Source organism: Patella vulgata, chromosome 8, assembly GCF_932274485.2.
Source record: "Patella vulgata chromosome 8, xgPatVulg1.2, whole genome shotgun sequence".
Classification (NCBI taxonomy): domain Eukaryota; kingdom Metazoa; phylum Mollusca; class Gastropoda; family Patellidae; genus Patella; species Patella vulgata.
The window spans coordinates 45915950-45930106 of record NC_065886.2 but is presented as its reverse complement, the minus strand read 5'-3'; the positions used below and the strand labels follow the sequence as shown (position 1 = coordinate 45930106).

General features: G+C 32.1%; 1 protein-coding gene across 3 annotated transcripts in view; it reads left to right on the top strand.

The window, feature by feature from the left end:
* The window catches only part of LOC126829536 (ATP-binding cassette sub-family G member 1), a 33314-nt gene that overhangs the window by 9242 nt on the left and 9915 nt on the right, over positions 1-14157 (top strand). For all 3 annotated transcript variants that reach the window (XM_050559480.2, XM_050559481.2, XM_050559479.2), the window contains exons 3-5: positions 1628-1745; positions 3624-3813; positions 9059-9204. In XM_050559480.2, coding sequence (XP_050415437.1) covers positions 1628-1745; positions 3624-3813; positions 9059-9204 — 454 coding nt within the window. The remainder of the gene's footprint in view (positions 1-1627; positions 1746-3623; positions 3814-9058; positions 9205-14157) is intronic.

Below are 14157 nucleotides of genomic sequence, written 5' to 3'. Positions count from 1 at the left end.
AAATATTATTAAAAGATGCATTATGTAAGAACTCAATCTGTCTATTGCATGTTTTTTTCTAGCTTTAAATTATTATTTAGACATTTATTTGCACGACAAGCCCATAATCAACTCTCTAGACTATCGGGTGACTTAAGTATTGAGTGGATTAGACAATATCTACCGATAGGACTGAAAATTAAGACATGTTTTATTATTGTGGCTATGGTACTTTACAATTGAGAATATAAACTGTTAATTGGCTTTTGGTGGAGACAATTTAAGATATCTTGTCAAAACTTCAAACATTCATAACTTCACACCAAATAAATTTATTTGACTGAAATTTCAGTATATTCATTTTTCTTTATCTATATTTGAACTATTATAGCAAGAACAACCAGCTCTTTGTCTAAATCTTCCATACTGCTTCTTTTATGATGGTTTTTATTGAAAAGTAACGAAACTTTGCATTTATTCTTAATGATGATTACTGGGCTATTGTTTGAAAAAATTTCTGATACATTGTTTTATATTTAAAGAAACTCTATATTTATTTTGACAAATACTAGAAAAAAACCAAAAAAACTGTGTATACTTTTGCCTTTTTGTCAGATTGATCTGTTTTAAGACACAGTAGAGAAAAACATACTTTTCCTGTTGTTCAAATAATATCGTACAATCTAGGTCAGGTTATTTGCGTTCAAATTGGCCGAAGGCTATAACTTTAACCTCTGTACGTACATGTCAGGATAATAATTAATAAGTAATGACCTTTGATCCCCACTAGTTTAACACGTCTACTCAATATGTAAAGATTGGCAAAATTCCACCATCTCATAGGCCAACATGACAATCCTTGTTGATTTGGAGTCTATATTTTTAATTTATTACATTTCATTAAAATCCTGAAGTTTTCTTATTTCTTTGGGAGATAAACTTTTCTTCTTCCAATACATTAAGTTGTGAGAAAAGGGCAATGAAATATTAAGTTAGAACGATACAGAAGAGTGATATGCACTACATGTAAATATTAATGTACATGTACAATGTTGAAGCGACAATGAGCTAGTGCAAGCCAGAATAATTTGCATGACCCAAAAACCCCATCTAAAAAGATTGCACGGAGGTATATATTTTGTTAGAGCTCCTCCTCGAGACTTAATATTAAAACTATCCCAGCATATTTGACCCTCCAAAATATCAATATTTTTTTTACCTGTAGTGGGGTTTGGGAGCAAAGGACAAAAAGGTGTGAAGACAATAAACCCCCACCTTCTATGTATATTCAGTTATCTGACACTCCTATTTGTTACCAACAAATTAATATACATTACAGAAATATATTTTGTCACTGATTAGACTAAACTTGTACTTGGATCCACCAATACACATCTATATAGATTAGTAAATCATTTCATAAAAAAACATTGTAGGGAAAGTTGTTGTAGAAATTAAAAAATTTAAATTACCGGTATACATATTGTTATACTACTTTACAAGATGTCCACAAGGGGGCAAGTTATTGTGTGAAAGAATAGAAATTATATTATTCCCTTTAAACATAGTACTTTACAAGATATCCACAAGGGGGCTATTTATATTGTGTGATAAAATGGAAAATTTGAATGTCATGTTATAATTTCAGAGACCAAAACCATATTAAAGCACATCTCTGGGAATTTTAAGCCAGGACATCTAACAGCTATAATGGGCCCTTCAGGAGCTGGTAAATCTTCATTAATGAACATACTAGCTGGCTACAGGCAAGTTTATACTTGTATTTATTATTCATGCATGGTCTTGTGTAAAGCTGCTTCTAATGGTCAAATATTTCTTAATATTTATACACCTTTTATGCTATTTACTTCTTGAGATACAGTAAAACAAATAAATTAATGCAAGCACCTGTAAGGTTTACATGGGATCTAGTCGTTAAGATGAGAGGAAAGGTTGTAAGAAATCCCTTGACATTTTGAATTTGAGGAATCTATGCAGAAAAATAACTGTCCAGACAAAATCCTCCCCACTTTGTATTTGTAAGAGATCAACCATAGAAGTAATAACCAAACAAAAATAGTCTCAAAATGATCCTAAAATTGTGCTGCAGTTGACTCAACTATAGGTCCTTGCATCGAACCTCATGTTGATTGAGATAGTTCCTTGGGATTTTCCGACTCAGGTTTCCCCTTGTCAGTGGTTCTGGATTAAGTGTTTAGTCATCTGGATGGAACAAAAAATGAAGATCCCATGTAGAAAAGAATAACATTCAACCCCATTTCATTTGATAAATAAAATTACTTGACCTCCAATCCATATTCAGTAAATAGCTATATCTAAATAAACATATTGGTTATAAAAAAATAGAGCAATAAAATTAAATGATGGATTAATTATACTCCCAATCATTGTCATGATAACACTGATCTAATTATTGATTGTACAAAAAACTGTTTCACCGACAATTGTCATTTTATAAAAAAAAAAATGTATGATATGACTGACAGGTCACCTAGATTTTACTAAGTATCTAGAATTCAAATTTCTTGTTTAGTTGTATCAAATTCAAATGATATATTTCATATATTGCAATCTTTGATGTCAATATCTTGTTATATGCTATGTTAACAACACTCTGTTTTTGTTCTAAGAAAAGCTCAGGCATGTAGATGCAGAGCGGTCCTGAACTGAAAATAAATATGATAGTAGGACTGAGCAGAGTTTGGATAAAAATAGATAAAAGAATAATGAGAAACGGTTAATACACAAATTTACCGCTATAGAAGAGGATCTTAAATCTTTATAAAGTCTATCTATAGAAGAGGATGTTAAATTTTTATAAAGTCTGGAAATATGCTATATGCTGTGTGTTGAAATTTGAACAATGTCAAGTTGATCTCGTGCGATACTACTTGTGACGTATTAAAAGAACTTTATATACCTACTTTAAAGAGGTATTATCACTTTTAACAAGAAGATGAATGCTGTCATATACAGAATGGCAGGGTTGGGCCACCGAATGGTTTAGATTATAATGTCTGTTATAGAGTAAAGTGGCTTGGTTTCGATTCCCCACTTGCATGTGACAAGGTGTAGGGTCACCTGTCCAACCTTGTGGGTTTTCTCCAGGTCCTCTGGTTTCCTCTGGATTCCTCCCATTGCTAAATACTCCTATGTTAAGCAAAGTATTGAAGTAAAATTAAACCAAATGTTAGTCCCGAACTAACCTAGCTTTTGTCAAGTAGACGTTAAATCCTAGTTAACTTTCTCTTCCTATACAGAATATTCTTAGACTCACCATATAATGGAAACCTCAAGTTCTTACCTCCTTAGACCAACGTATTTTTGACAAGGGTTCATTATACATTGAAAACCACTATAAAAATTTCACAACACTAAAAAAGAAATGTAAAACATCCATATCACAATGATGGTCTGACAATGTGTACAGTCCAATTCGAACATCTTTGATGTACATGTACTGGTAACTGTATAATCAAATCAAAAATTATTACCAACTGGCGAAGATCTCAAGAGAACCAAGGCATCTTTAACATGATAGTGTATTTATGGATCCTATTACAATATTAGGAAAAATTAATCTTGTTGTTCTCAAATTGTGACAATTTTGTTTTTCATTACAGAACAAAGAATATATCTGGAGAGATATTAGTCCGTGGAAGGGAAAGAGATCTCCGTAGTTTCCGGAAGATGTCTTGTTACATCATGCAGGATGATCATCTTCTACCTCATCTTTCTATAGAAGAATCAATGATGTGTTCAGCTAATTTAAAATTAGATGAAAAATTAACAACAGCAGAAAAGGCTGGAATGGTATGTTAATGCTTTATTTAATTTATTTTTAGGGAAAAAGAGACAGGGAAAACAGTTCAGTGACCACGTTTATACAAGGGCCAAAACAGCTTTCACCATATAGTTAATTCTTAAAAAGGAAAATGATTGATTGAACTTGGCACCACTTATATTTTTGTCATTTAGAAAATAATTTCAGATATCTGTAGGCTAGTTGTGGTATGAATAGTCAGCAAACTTGAGGTGTTATATACGATTAGAATAAGTGACGTTTTTGATTACTTTTACATGCCATTGGCCAACATCAAGTAGATTAAAATGTCCTACAAATAAGAAACCACAAATTTTTTTCAGGATTAAGATTTAAAAAAAAGAAAACCACGTAGATTAAGTAGTCAGTCAAGTTAGTTGTAGAACACTGTACTTGGTTAGTTGTAGAACACTGTACTTGGTTAGTTGTAGAACACTGTACTTGGTTAGTTGTAGAACACTGTACTTGGTTAGTTAATCCAACATATTATTAAACATGTGACATATCTGCAATCAAACTTTTGCCAATCTAAGCTGACAGCGACGTTTTTGACGAATATTATGGATTTTATTTTGTTTTTGGGGGGGGGGGGGGGAGGTGCATTAAAAATTATATGAATCATAAAAAGGATCGATTGAATTTTCTGTTTACTTTTGAAATGATGCAATGATGCACAACAAATTATAGACAGAACACATTTTTGTACATACACTCCCCACTTAGATCGGGGGGTTGGATGGCCAAATGGTTAGTGCGTGTGTGCTGTATCATAAGGTCTGTCATTGAGTCAACTGGCGTGGTTTCGATTCCCTGGTTGTATGTGACAAGGAATAGGGTTGCCTATCCAACCTTGTGGGTTTTCTCTGGGTCCTCCGGTTTCCTCCCACTGCTAAAGACCCCTACGCGCAAGCAAATTATTGAAATAAAATTAAACCATGTGTTAGTCTCTCTCTTGAACTATAAAATTTGATTTTGGTCAGTTTCTAGTGCAATATTCTTTCTCGGGTAAAATACTGTTCTATCTGAGTCCTTCATTTTCTTATCAAAGATAGTGAAATCCAAAGTGGAAAGATAGTCTATTTAGTCTAGTATGAAGAATTTATCTATGTTTGATAACAATTTAAAGGAGCTAAATCACTATTCTTTGGCATCTAGAAATGGACACAAATAGGTCGCAACGTATATAATAATGTAATATGAATGAATATAAACTGATTTACATTCAATCGTTTCTGTTTTTACTGTAATTTCTAATCAGTTATATGCGAAAGGTTCAAATTAAATGGCAGCCTTTGGCGTCTGGTTATTCCAGTCTACTCTGGTAGTCTTCCCTTGTGGGATATGCTAAGCCTTGTTCACTGAATAACTCTACACATGGCTCCCGAAAGCATTCTGGTACGCGATTCGTGTGCCATGTTTAATATTTTGATAGTGTCTTAAATATTGGATACCAGATAACAACAGCAATGTTGATTTAAATTGACCAATAAGTCGTGTTTGCAATATCAAAGACTGTGGATGATACAGAGTTAAAGACTTGGCTACTTTAGTTTTAAATGTTTAGTTCAAACTTACAGAATAGTTATTTGTGGGGGAGAACATGTGTATTGCGGGGATGGTTACTTGTTCTCAAGCCATCTTACTATGACATATTTAAGTGGTTTATTAAAGATAATTGCTTGCACCGAATTACCTCAAATTATGTATAATTTTAGTAAGTCCCCACAATTATATCAGCTAAGCTATTCAGTTCATTTATTTTAACAAAATACCAGTTTAAGTTTTTACGCTGCCAAAAAAATGTATTATGGTTAGATATGATATGCAGTTTTTTATGTTAGACAATTCACCATTGAAGTGATCAATTGAGTTTAGACAGAAAGAAAGAGTTTAAATTAGTTTAATATTTTAGAAAAAATAGAACTTTATTCAAAGAATCTTGAGGATTTATTATGCATGTAAATTGGAGATTGAGTACATAGTAATGTTGCTGTTTGGGCCTAATTTTCCTCATAGTAGACTGCATGTTGTATACCCTTTTTATTAGCTCGGTTGGTGTTTAGTTGTGTCAGTAGTGAAACAAGCTCTATCTGTACTAAACATGTTTCACCTCCTACAGTAGGAGTAGGTTAATGTCAAATATATCCACTAAAGAACAAATACCAACCAAGTACATAAAGTCTAGTAATTATACTGTATGTTCTACTAGGATATTTACCTTTACATGTTATGTAGATATATGATGTTGTACTTGGCACAACCTCCAAATTTAGTATGGTATATTTGTACAACATATGTCAAATAATACATATACTTCGGTATTTGCCTCCTGCATGAATACATCAGAATGGAAAAGTAATAAAACTGATTGATAGATTAATTTCTGATAAATTAAATTTATTCACAAGGACTTGAGGAGGTACTTGTACATTAATGTTAAAGTTGGTTTTTAGACCTCAACTTTTCAATCAATTACTGTTTAAAGAAAGTTTCCCTCTTAACTTTTTGAATTGAATACTGTTCACCTTTAAGTTGAAATTTTGCCAGAAGAAGGTTACTTAATCTTAAGATATGTCTTGACATTATATGCTGCCAAGTCCTGTCCGTGTACACATTAGCGTACATATAAACAAATCCTTGACCATCAGAATTCAATTTTAGAGTAGGCCGTAGTGCAGCTATCTAGGCAAAATCTTTCTCCTAGCACACTGCATGGCATATACTCGTCTTCATTAGCCCAGTCGGTGCAGAAAAGTAGGACATTATACCGCATTTCATAAAAGATACTGGTCCAGTTTTCCTATCTAATCTAGATAATGGGAGGATGAATTTATTCCATTGTGTAGTCAAACTCTTATCATCATTTCATTAAGTCCATTATAGATTATTGTTTTGGTGAGATTTGTGAGGACTATACATGAAGGTGTAGATTAAAAACATACAATTGCTGCCAAATATGTTGAACTGATCATTGATTCCAAAATACTTAATTATGTAATATTGTGTTAATTTTCGCTCTTAATACTCACACAAGTGTAATGTTAGACTTTGAAGCATGATTGTTATAAATATTAATATATACTCCCAACTAATGAAATAACATGCTAATACAAATTATTTATTCATGTAAATTCACCTAAAATAGACCACTTAAAAAAAACACTGTCTATTGAAACTTGTTAATTTCAAATACAAAGAGCCATTAACACTTTTTAGGGCTTATTAAAGATGCATTATATAAGATTTAGATAAAGAGGTGACAATTCTCGCTATAATAGTTTAAGGGGAGGCACTGCTCGACAAATATGAATTTTAAAATAACTGGCTTCTAATAATGCTATCAACTTGAAATTTTCAGGAATTGTTCACATCGACAAAATAGGCTAATCGGCAGTTTTGGGGGAATCTGCTTTACTGGTTACCATGGAAACAAAAAAAATCATTTTTACTGCTTAAAAAAAATCGTTCTCTGAAAGTATCAAATGTAGAAGCCTGGAACTTTTTTTAAAATGTTCCTAGGACATTTCTCTGTGCAATTATCAATATGGTGTTGTTATTGTGTCCTTACATGTCATTCTATTCAACAAAACAAAAATTATGAAAAATGTTGTTTTCAATGAGAGATTTCAAATGCCAATTTACTACACTAAAAATTCATTTAGAGTACTGAAAATCCTTATTTGCATGGAACTAACATTACTTAAGTATGTGTGTAAGTTTCAGACATATCTGTTGTAAACTTTTCAAGAACGATTTTTTGTAAGGTTGTCGACTGTTGATATTTTACTTTTTGAGAAATTAAGACATAAAGAGGTAAAACAGCAAAATTTGAATTGCAAGAGTGTTCAAAAGTGCATTTTTTCTATCATAAACCACTTTATATGTATTTTCTTTAATTACAAGTGAAATAAAAATGAATGAACATCACAAATATGCAAATATAAAAAATCGATAATTTGAGTCAAAATTGACATTTGTCGACCCTTGCCTCCCCTTAAATAGATAATGAAGAGGGAAGACACCATATAAAACATCTAATTTTTTTGGGGGGGGGGGGGGCGGGGTTAGTAATAATGCAGCTTTAAAGTTTATGTCTTTATTATATACCGTTCAGGCGCTTATTTTGAAACAAGTTTAAAATCGGGGGTGGTTGGGTTAAGATAAGGTTGTGTTGCGCTCACACATACTAAAAGCCAAACCAGTTTAACTTTTCTGACCTCTTCGGTGGGAGGTTAAAGTTATCTACGTATGGGTAGCTTCATATTCTTTATTCAGTTCTCGCACGCTTTCGATAAAAATGTCACTGCATTACGCCACCATTTTCCTAGGAATTAAACTTACTGTGTACTGCGCTTGTCCAAAGCGAGCTGGAGCCGGGGTTTTTTTAAGCCAACCCATTCAGATGGCCAAGATGAACCAGTTTAAAATAAAAAACTTTCTCGAAGACAAGATCGCGGACTGTTTTTTTTAAACTGGTTTATTTGCACCACATTTGCATTCAGACGACAAATTTAAACTGGTTTAACGATCCCCAGGGCTTTTAAACACAAACAATTACACAAGACAAACAACAAACACACATATCAGATCAAGTGATATTTTTATTACACAATAATATCGCCTGCTTGGTAATAGTGTTGTTTTGACCTAGCTGCTGTCATCAGCTGATGAATTTATTGTTGAAAAGTCAGTACTTGTCAGTTTCTGTGTCATCAAATACATTATTATGGATATTGTATGCTATGTTTTTGTTATTAAGTGTGCAGGCAGTTTATCAACAACAGTTGCAAGTAACTGATATCGTTTTAGTGTAATAAAAATTAATGTTTTATTCATTATTTATGAAGTGATCAGTAAACCCTATCTTTTTTATTAGTAATACTAAAAAATGTATGTTTTATAAATTATTCATAAACTGTAAACCATGTTTTATATTTTACAAAAATGATACTAGAAAATGTACAGGATGAAATTAAAGGTGTTAAAAGGTTCGGGAGGGGGCAGGGAAGGGGGAATTGTGTGTGTGATATATTTTAAGGCCTTTAGCAAAAGTTAAAACGATTATTTCTGGGTGGTTTTTGTATTCATTGAGTGTACATGTATATGTCAAGGCTTTTTTCCCTAATAGACAATGCATGAGAACCATATAACAAACTCAGACAGAACAGATAATACACAGCACAATACAAATGTATGTGATATAATTTATGAAAAAACTTGATTTGGTATCTTCAGGTTGACGAAATATTAGATACCCTTGGATTAACAGAAGCCAAGAAAACTAGAACCATTAATTTATCTGGTGGACAGAGAAAACGACTTTCTATAGCCCTAGAGTTGGTTAATAATCCACCAATAATGTTCTTCGATGAACCTACTAGGTAAGTACATATATGTTATATGTATGTGACCTGTGACAGCAAAACGAGTCAGATGTCACAAGTCATTGTTTGCAATATTAACAAATATATCCAAATATACAAAAGATGTTATTTTTTTACACCCACATTGAAATGTGGTCATATATTGTTGTCAGTCTGTCCTTCGGACTGGCGTCCATAATTGCTTGTTGACGCTTTAGAGGCTAAAGTTCATCTCTAAGCAAGAAAACGTTTATATTTTCACTCATGCTACGCATTCGTGAAAATATAAGTTTTCTTGCTTCTCGATGAAATAAAATATGTTATTCACTCTAAAACGACAAATATCCTCTATACCCTTTGAGACTAATAGAAGTAACGTATTCCCTGCACACAATACTAAAGATAAACAAAACATCTACTGGCAATAATAAATGAATGTTAAATAAATGATTTTGAAATTGTATGATATAATTATATGTACAGATGATGTAATGATAAACCCTATAATGTATTAATACTGTATGATGTACCTGTTATTTGTTATGTAATAACTTTTGAAAAAAAAAAAAAAAAAATAAAGTTAATATCCAACAAAACATGGGTGTGAGAGAGGAAAGACAATTGACAATTTGGCATATATATAGATATATGCTTTCCGCCACATCCCCACGAAATGGGTATCGACCCAGAGGCTGAGAACCAATTCTCTAGAGACTAAAGTTAAATTTATACACAATGTTTAAGATCATTAGGCGAGGAAGCCTATTGATTTTCAACGATTTCCTAGTAATGCCCCTTGATCACTTTGAAAAATCTTAAGAATGTTCTAGAGACTTCAGTTAATATCTGATTGACTTTATATTTATACACATTGTTTAAGGCCATTAAACTAAGAGGCCTATTGATTTTCAATAATTACTGTCTGTGTTATGGCCCTTGATATCAAATGTTTTTTATACTAAAAGTTAGTATCGGGCTGAGCTAGAAGCCAAATGGGTTGTTACTTGTAATCAGATTTTAGAGTGTTGCAAATGTTTTCATTACTGACAAAAGAAAAACATATGTAACAACCCATGTTGACTGCCCGGATGGCTAAGCTCTCGTGGGCGTGGGCGTATGTTTCATTGCTTGACAGTCAATCTTTAATTAAACAAAGCAAGCTAAAATAAGAGAAGATTAGCCCAGTGCAACACTTTTCAATTATATCCTCAAACGATGACAAACATCTGACTCATTTTACTGTCCATAGGGTCACATGTATAGTATGTATGATTATTGTCAATGTTTATGAAATGAAATAAAATGAGGTTAAACGTCCTACTGTTCTGCTCCGATTGGGCTATTGAAGTTTAAGGATTAACATTTCACAGTAAATCCAACAATTTTAAGCCACCACTGCATATTATTGCAAATGATTGGTCTATTCAATGTAATAATGTTTTATCTTAGCTTTTCATTCAATATGATAGCAGTGGCAGGTGTTACAGTTAAGACTGGGTATATTTATTAAAGGAATCAACACAGCATGTTTGTGTATGATATTGTTATGTTGGGTTATACAACATCTTGATAAGTACTTCAACCTAGGGGTTGGTTTAAATACTAGATGAAAATACTGTTTCATCTTTGTAAGATATATCCTTTATATTACCTAATTTAAATGAGTACATATATATGGTACTACTTATTTACATCATATTTAACAGATACTGCTCTGGTATGATAAATGTTAAATGTTAAACAGCATGTGAATAATACTGTTATATTGAATGTATGCATATTCTCCATTAGTTTGAGTAGTTTTCTCAGAAATCTATTATTTTACAATATGTAGTAGTAGATGTTAATTATATAGTGACAGGCGCTGTAGTACATACATAAAATTATTGTGTAAAGACTGAATATTAGCAACAAATTCAATAAATTAAACCAAAATAATTGAATCATTTAAGATGGTTCCTTAAATTTGTATCTTTGGCAAAAGTTTGATTTATTGTTCAAGAATTTTCGTCATTTGTGTTAAAAATTAGATATTAAATTGGCTGAATTTCTGGGATAGGATGTTAATAAATCTATTAATCTATCATCATTCATATTATTATGTAACCTTCAACACTAATCATTATATACATCATTATCAACTTGACCCCATAAAATAAGGTCATTCCCACTTAAAGTCCTTAAGTCTAGCTGATGGCCTAAATCATACAAAATGACCTAAATCTGAAGTTATATATGAAGAGAAATTCTATATAATACTTGCTGATTTGATGATTATGTAGATAATAGAGATATCATTTATATTGATGATGGCATATTATCTACAGTAAGCAACCAAGATAGGAGTTCCATGATAAGATATTGTCTCAAGTATTAATAATCAAGATTACAGTATCATATCCTAATTTCATTAAATCGTCGTAGCAGTTTTCAATTGTCCTTGTCTCAAACATCTCAAGCCATGAAATAGGTTATGGATAGAAAATTAAAGACCCAAAGGAAAGGCAGTGCCATATTGATTAGGCTTAGCAGTCACATTTCAAATGGGCTACTACATTCTAAAAGTTTCTAGATCATGTGATAACAAAAAAGAGCCGTTTCAAATTGGCAGTAATTTGCTATACAGATGCCAGAATTTTAGAATTGGTAAATTAAGATAGTTATGAAATATGTAGTCAATGATTTCTTCAGGGAATCAACCATTATAGTCTGCAAATGACACCTCTTTTCATTACTCTTACTTTGGTCCTATTAATCTAAAACCATCCTATTATCACCAGGTAATAAACATAAAAAAAGCATGAATTTATTAAGCTGGTATATAAAATATCTCATAAACCTTGATTTTGAAGGTTTACACACTTTTAATAGTTTATGGTCAAGGTGAAATTTACTGATATACATGATGCACATGTTATAGCTAGGTTAAAAAAAACATATGGCTTCAGTAGAAGTTAAATGTTGGAAATTCTCCAAGAATTACTTTCATTATGTGAGAAATAGGAAACGGTTGTGGAGTAAATAAATGGTTTTGAAGATTGGTTAATAAACATTATTTTTCATTGTTAGTTTATCAGGTAAAATGACTTAAATCATCATTCCAAAATTAATCCTAGATTCCCACTGTCACGATTTGTGCCACGATTAAAATCGTGGAGTAATCGTTGTGATCCTATCAGGTCTTCTCATATAATGAGGTCAGTCGTGTTGATCGTATCGAAGCGTATCCGAACGTATCTGCACGTATCAGATCATGGACCCAATCGCACCGTAAAGCATCGCACGACATTGGGAACCTAACATTACTTTTTATATGCCCCCCATTGAAATGTGGTCTTATATTTTCGTCGTTCATGGCTATATTTTATTTTGGAATCTAATTGTACAGGTTGGTTGTGTGGTCTGTAATATTGCTTCAATTGACATGGTTTCAAACCCAAGCTTGTTCGTGACAAGAGTATGGTTTTCTCAGCAGGTTCATCCGGTTTCCTACCCCTACTAAACACTCGACAACCAAACAAATTATTGAAACAAAAAATGTACCATATGTTAGTCCCAAATTACCTAGTTTCTCTCAAGTGCTTATGCTGAAAATTTTTTAACAAAAATATATTTATGGATCTCAATTATAATGCAGATAAATAAAACAGAGGGTTTCTACTCTTCCTCATTCCTTAATGTTTTAAGGAATTTAGAATAGCATTGTTAAAGAAATTTGCACAGATCAGTGATAAATTTCTCAAATTAACCAGATAAACTATATGGAAGCTATTTGTATTAACTCTATAGAAAGTTTATTGATTTTCAGTCAACATTCAACGGTTGCCATGATTTTTTGGCAATTAGTTAGGTGGTAAAAATTATCTGGTAGCGCAGATCCAAATAATCAGTCTGTGTGTATACAGTACGTCATATTACTCTACAGTTTGTTTGAGTTGGCCTCACATTGAATAGTGCAAATAATCAGGTCAATACCAGATAATATAAAAAATATTATAAGTTCAAATAAACGCACAAGTATATGTGTGTACTTGTGCATAATTTATGACCGTTTTTGATGATTTATACACAATTAACAGATTAATAATTTGATAATAAGAATAGGATGGGGGAAGAGTCAAAACTATTCATATTGTGTTATTAATCAGATTATGAAGGGAAATAATGATATTTTTACAAAAGGTAATTTGAAATACATTATAGTCTTTTGGCAAGCGTAATTTCCTGGTCCGTATCGCGTATCCGTATGGATTTTGCGTGTGACGTCATCAATGTCTGTGTATTTCTTATGGAACGGCTTTCATACAGAAATGGTCTGTATAACACTGTCGTCTTTTTACCGTCTTTTTTGCTACTTTTAGACGCTGAAATGTTGCATCATAGCGTTTTTATGAATCTATGTGTATCCTAGAACACGAAGGTGTATATTTGATGTGATTTTAACAGTGATAACGACTGCAATTTAATCATTATTTTTTGTTGGTTTTTCTCATAATTTTCATATTTTTCCCACCTGTCTGCATACTGGTTGATCTACAGGCTAAACTTTCTGAAATGAAACATTAGTGAAACCAAAAATTGCTAAAATCTGCCAAAACTCTAAAACTACATTGACGCAACGTATCATGTATACGATACGGATACGGGATACCGATGGGAAAAATCTGCTTGCCAAAAGTCTCTATTATGTACGATCAAGGCTTCAAGAGATTGATAAAAGGAATCTACTATATATAAGATATCTGTTGTACCTCCTAACCATATCTATTTTTGGTTTCAAAATATTACCTCTTTTAAAATTAGCATAAAATTTATACTTATTACATTTGAAGATTAGTATTTCCTGGAGAAAAATGGGCTATTCTTAAATTAAGCAATGCAAGACATATAGATCAACCCTAGACATAGTATGCCTTGAGAATGGAATAAGTATAAATGATAAAATTTTAAGATGGCACTGTTAAATACAGC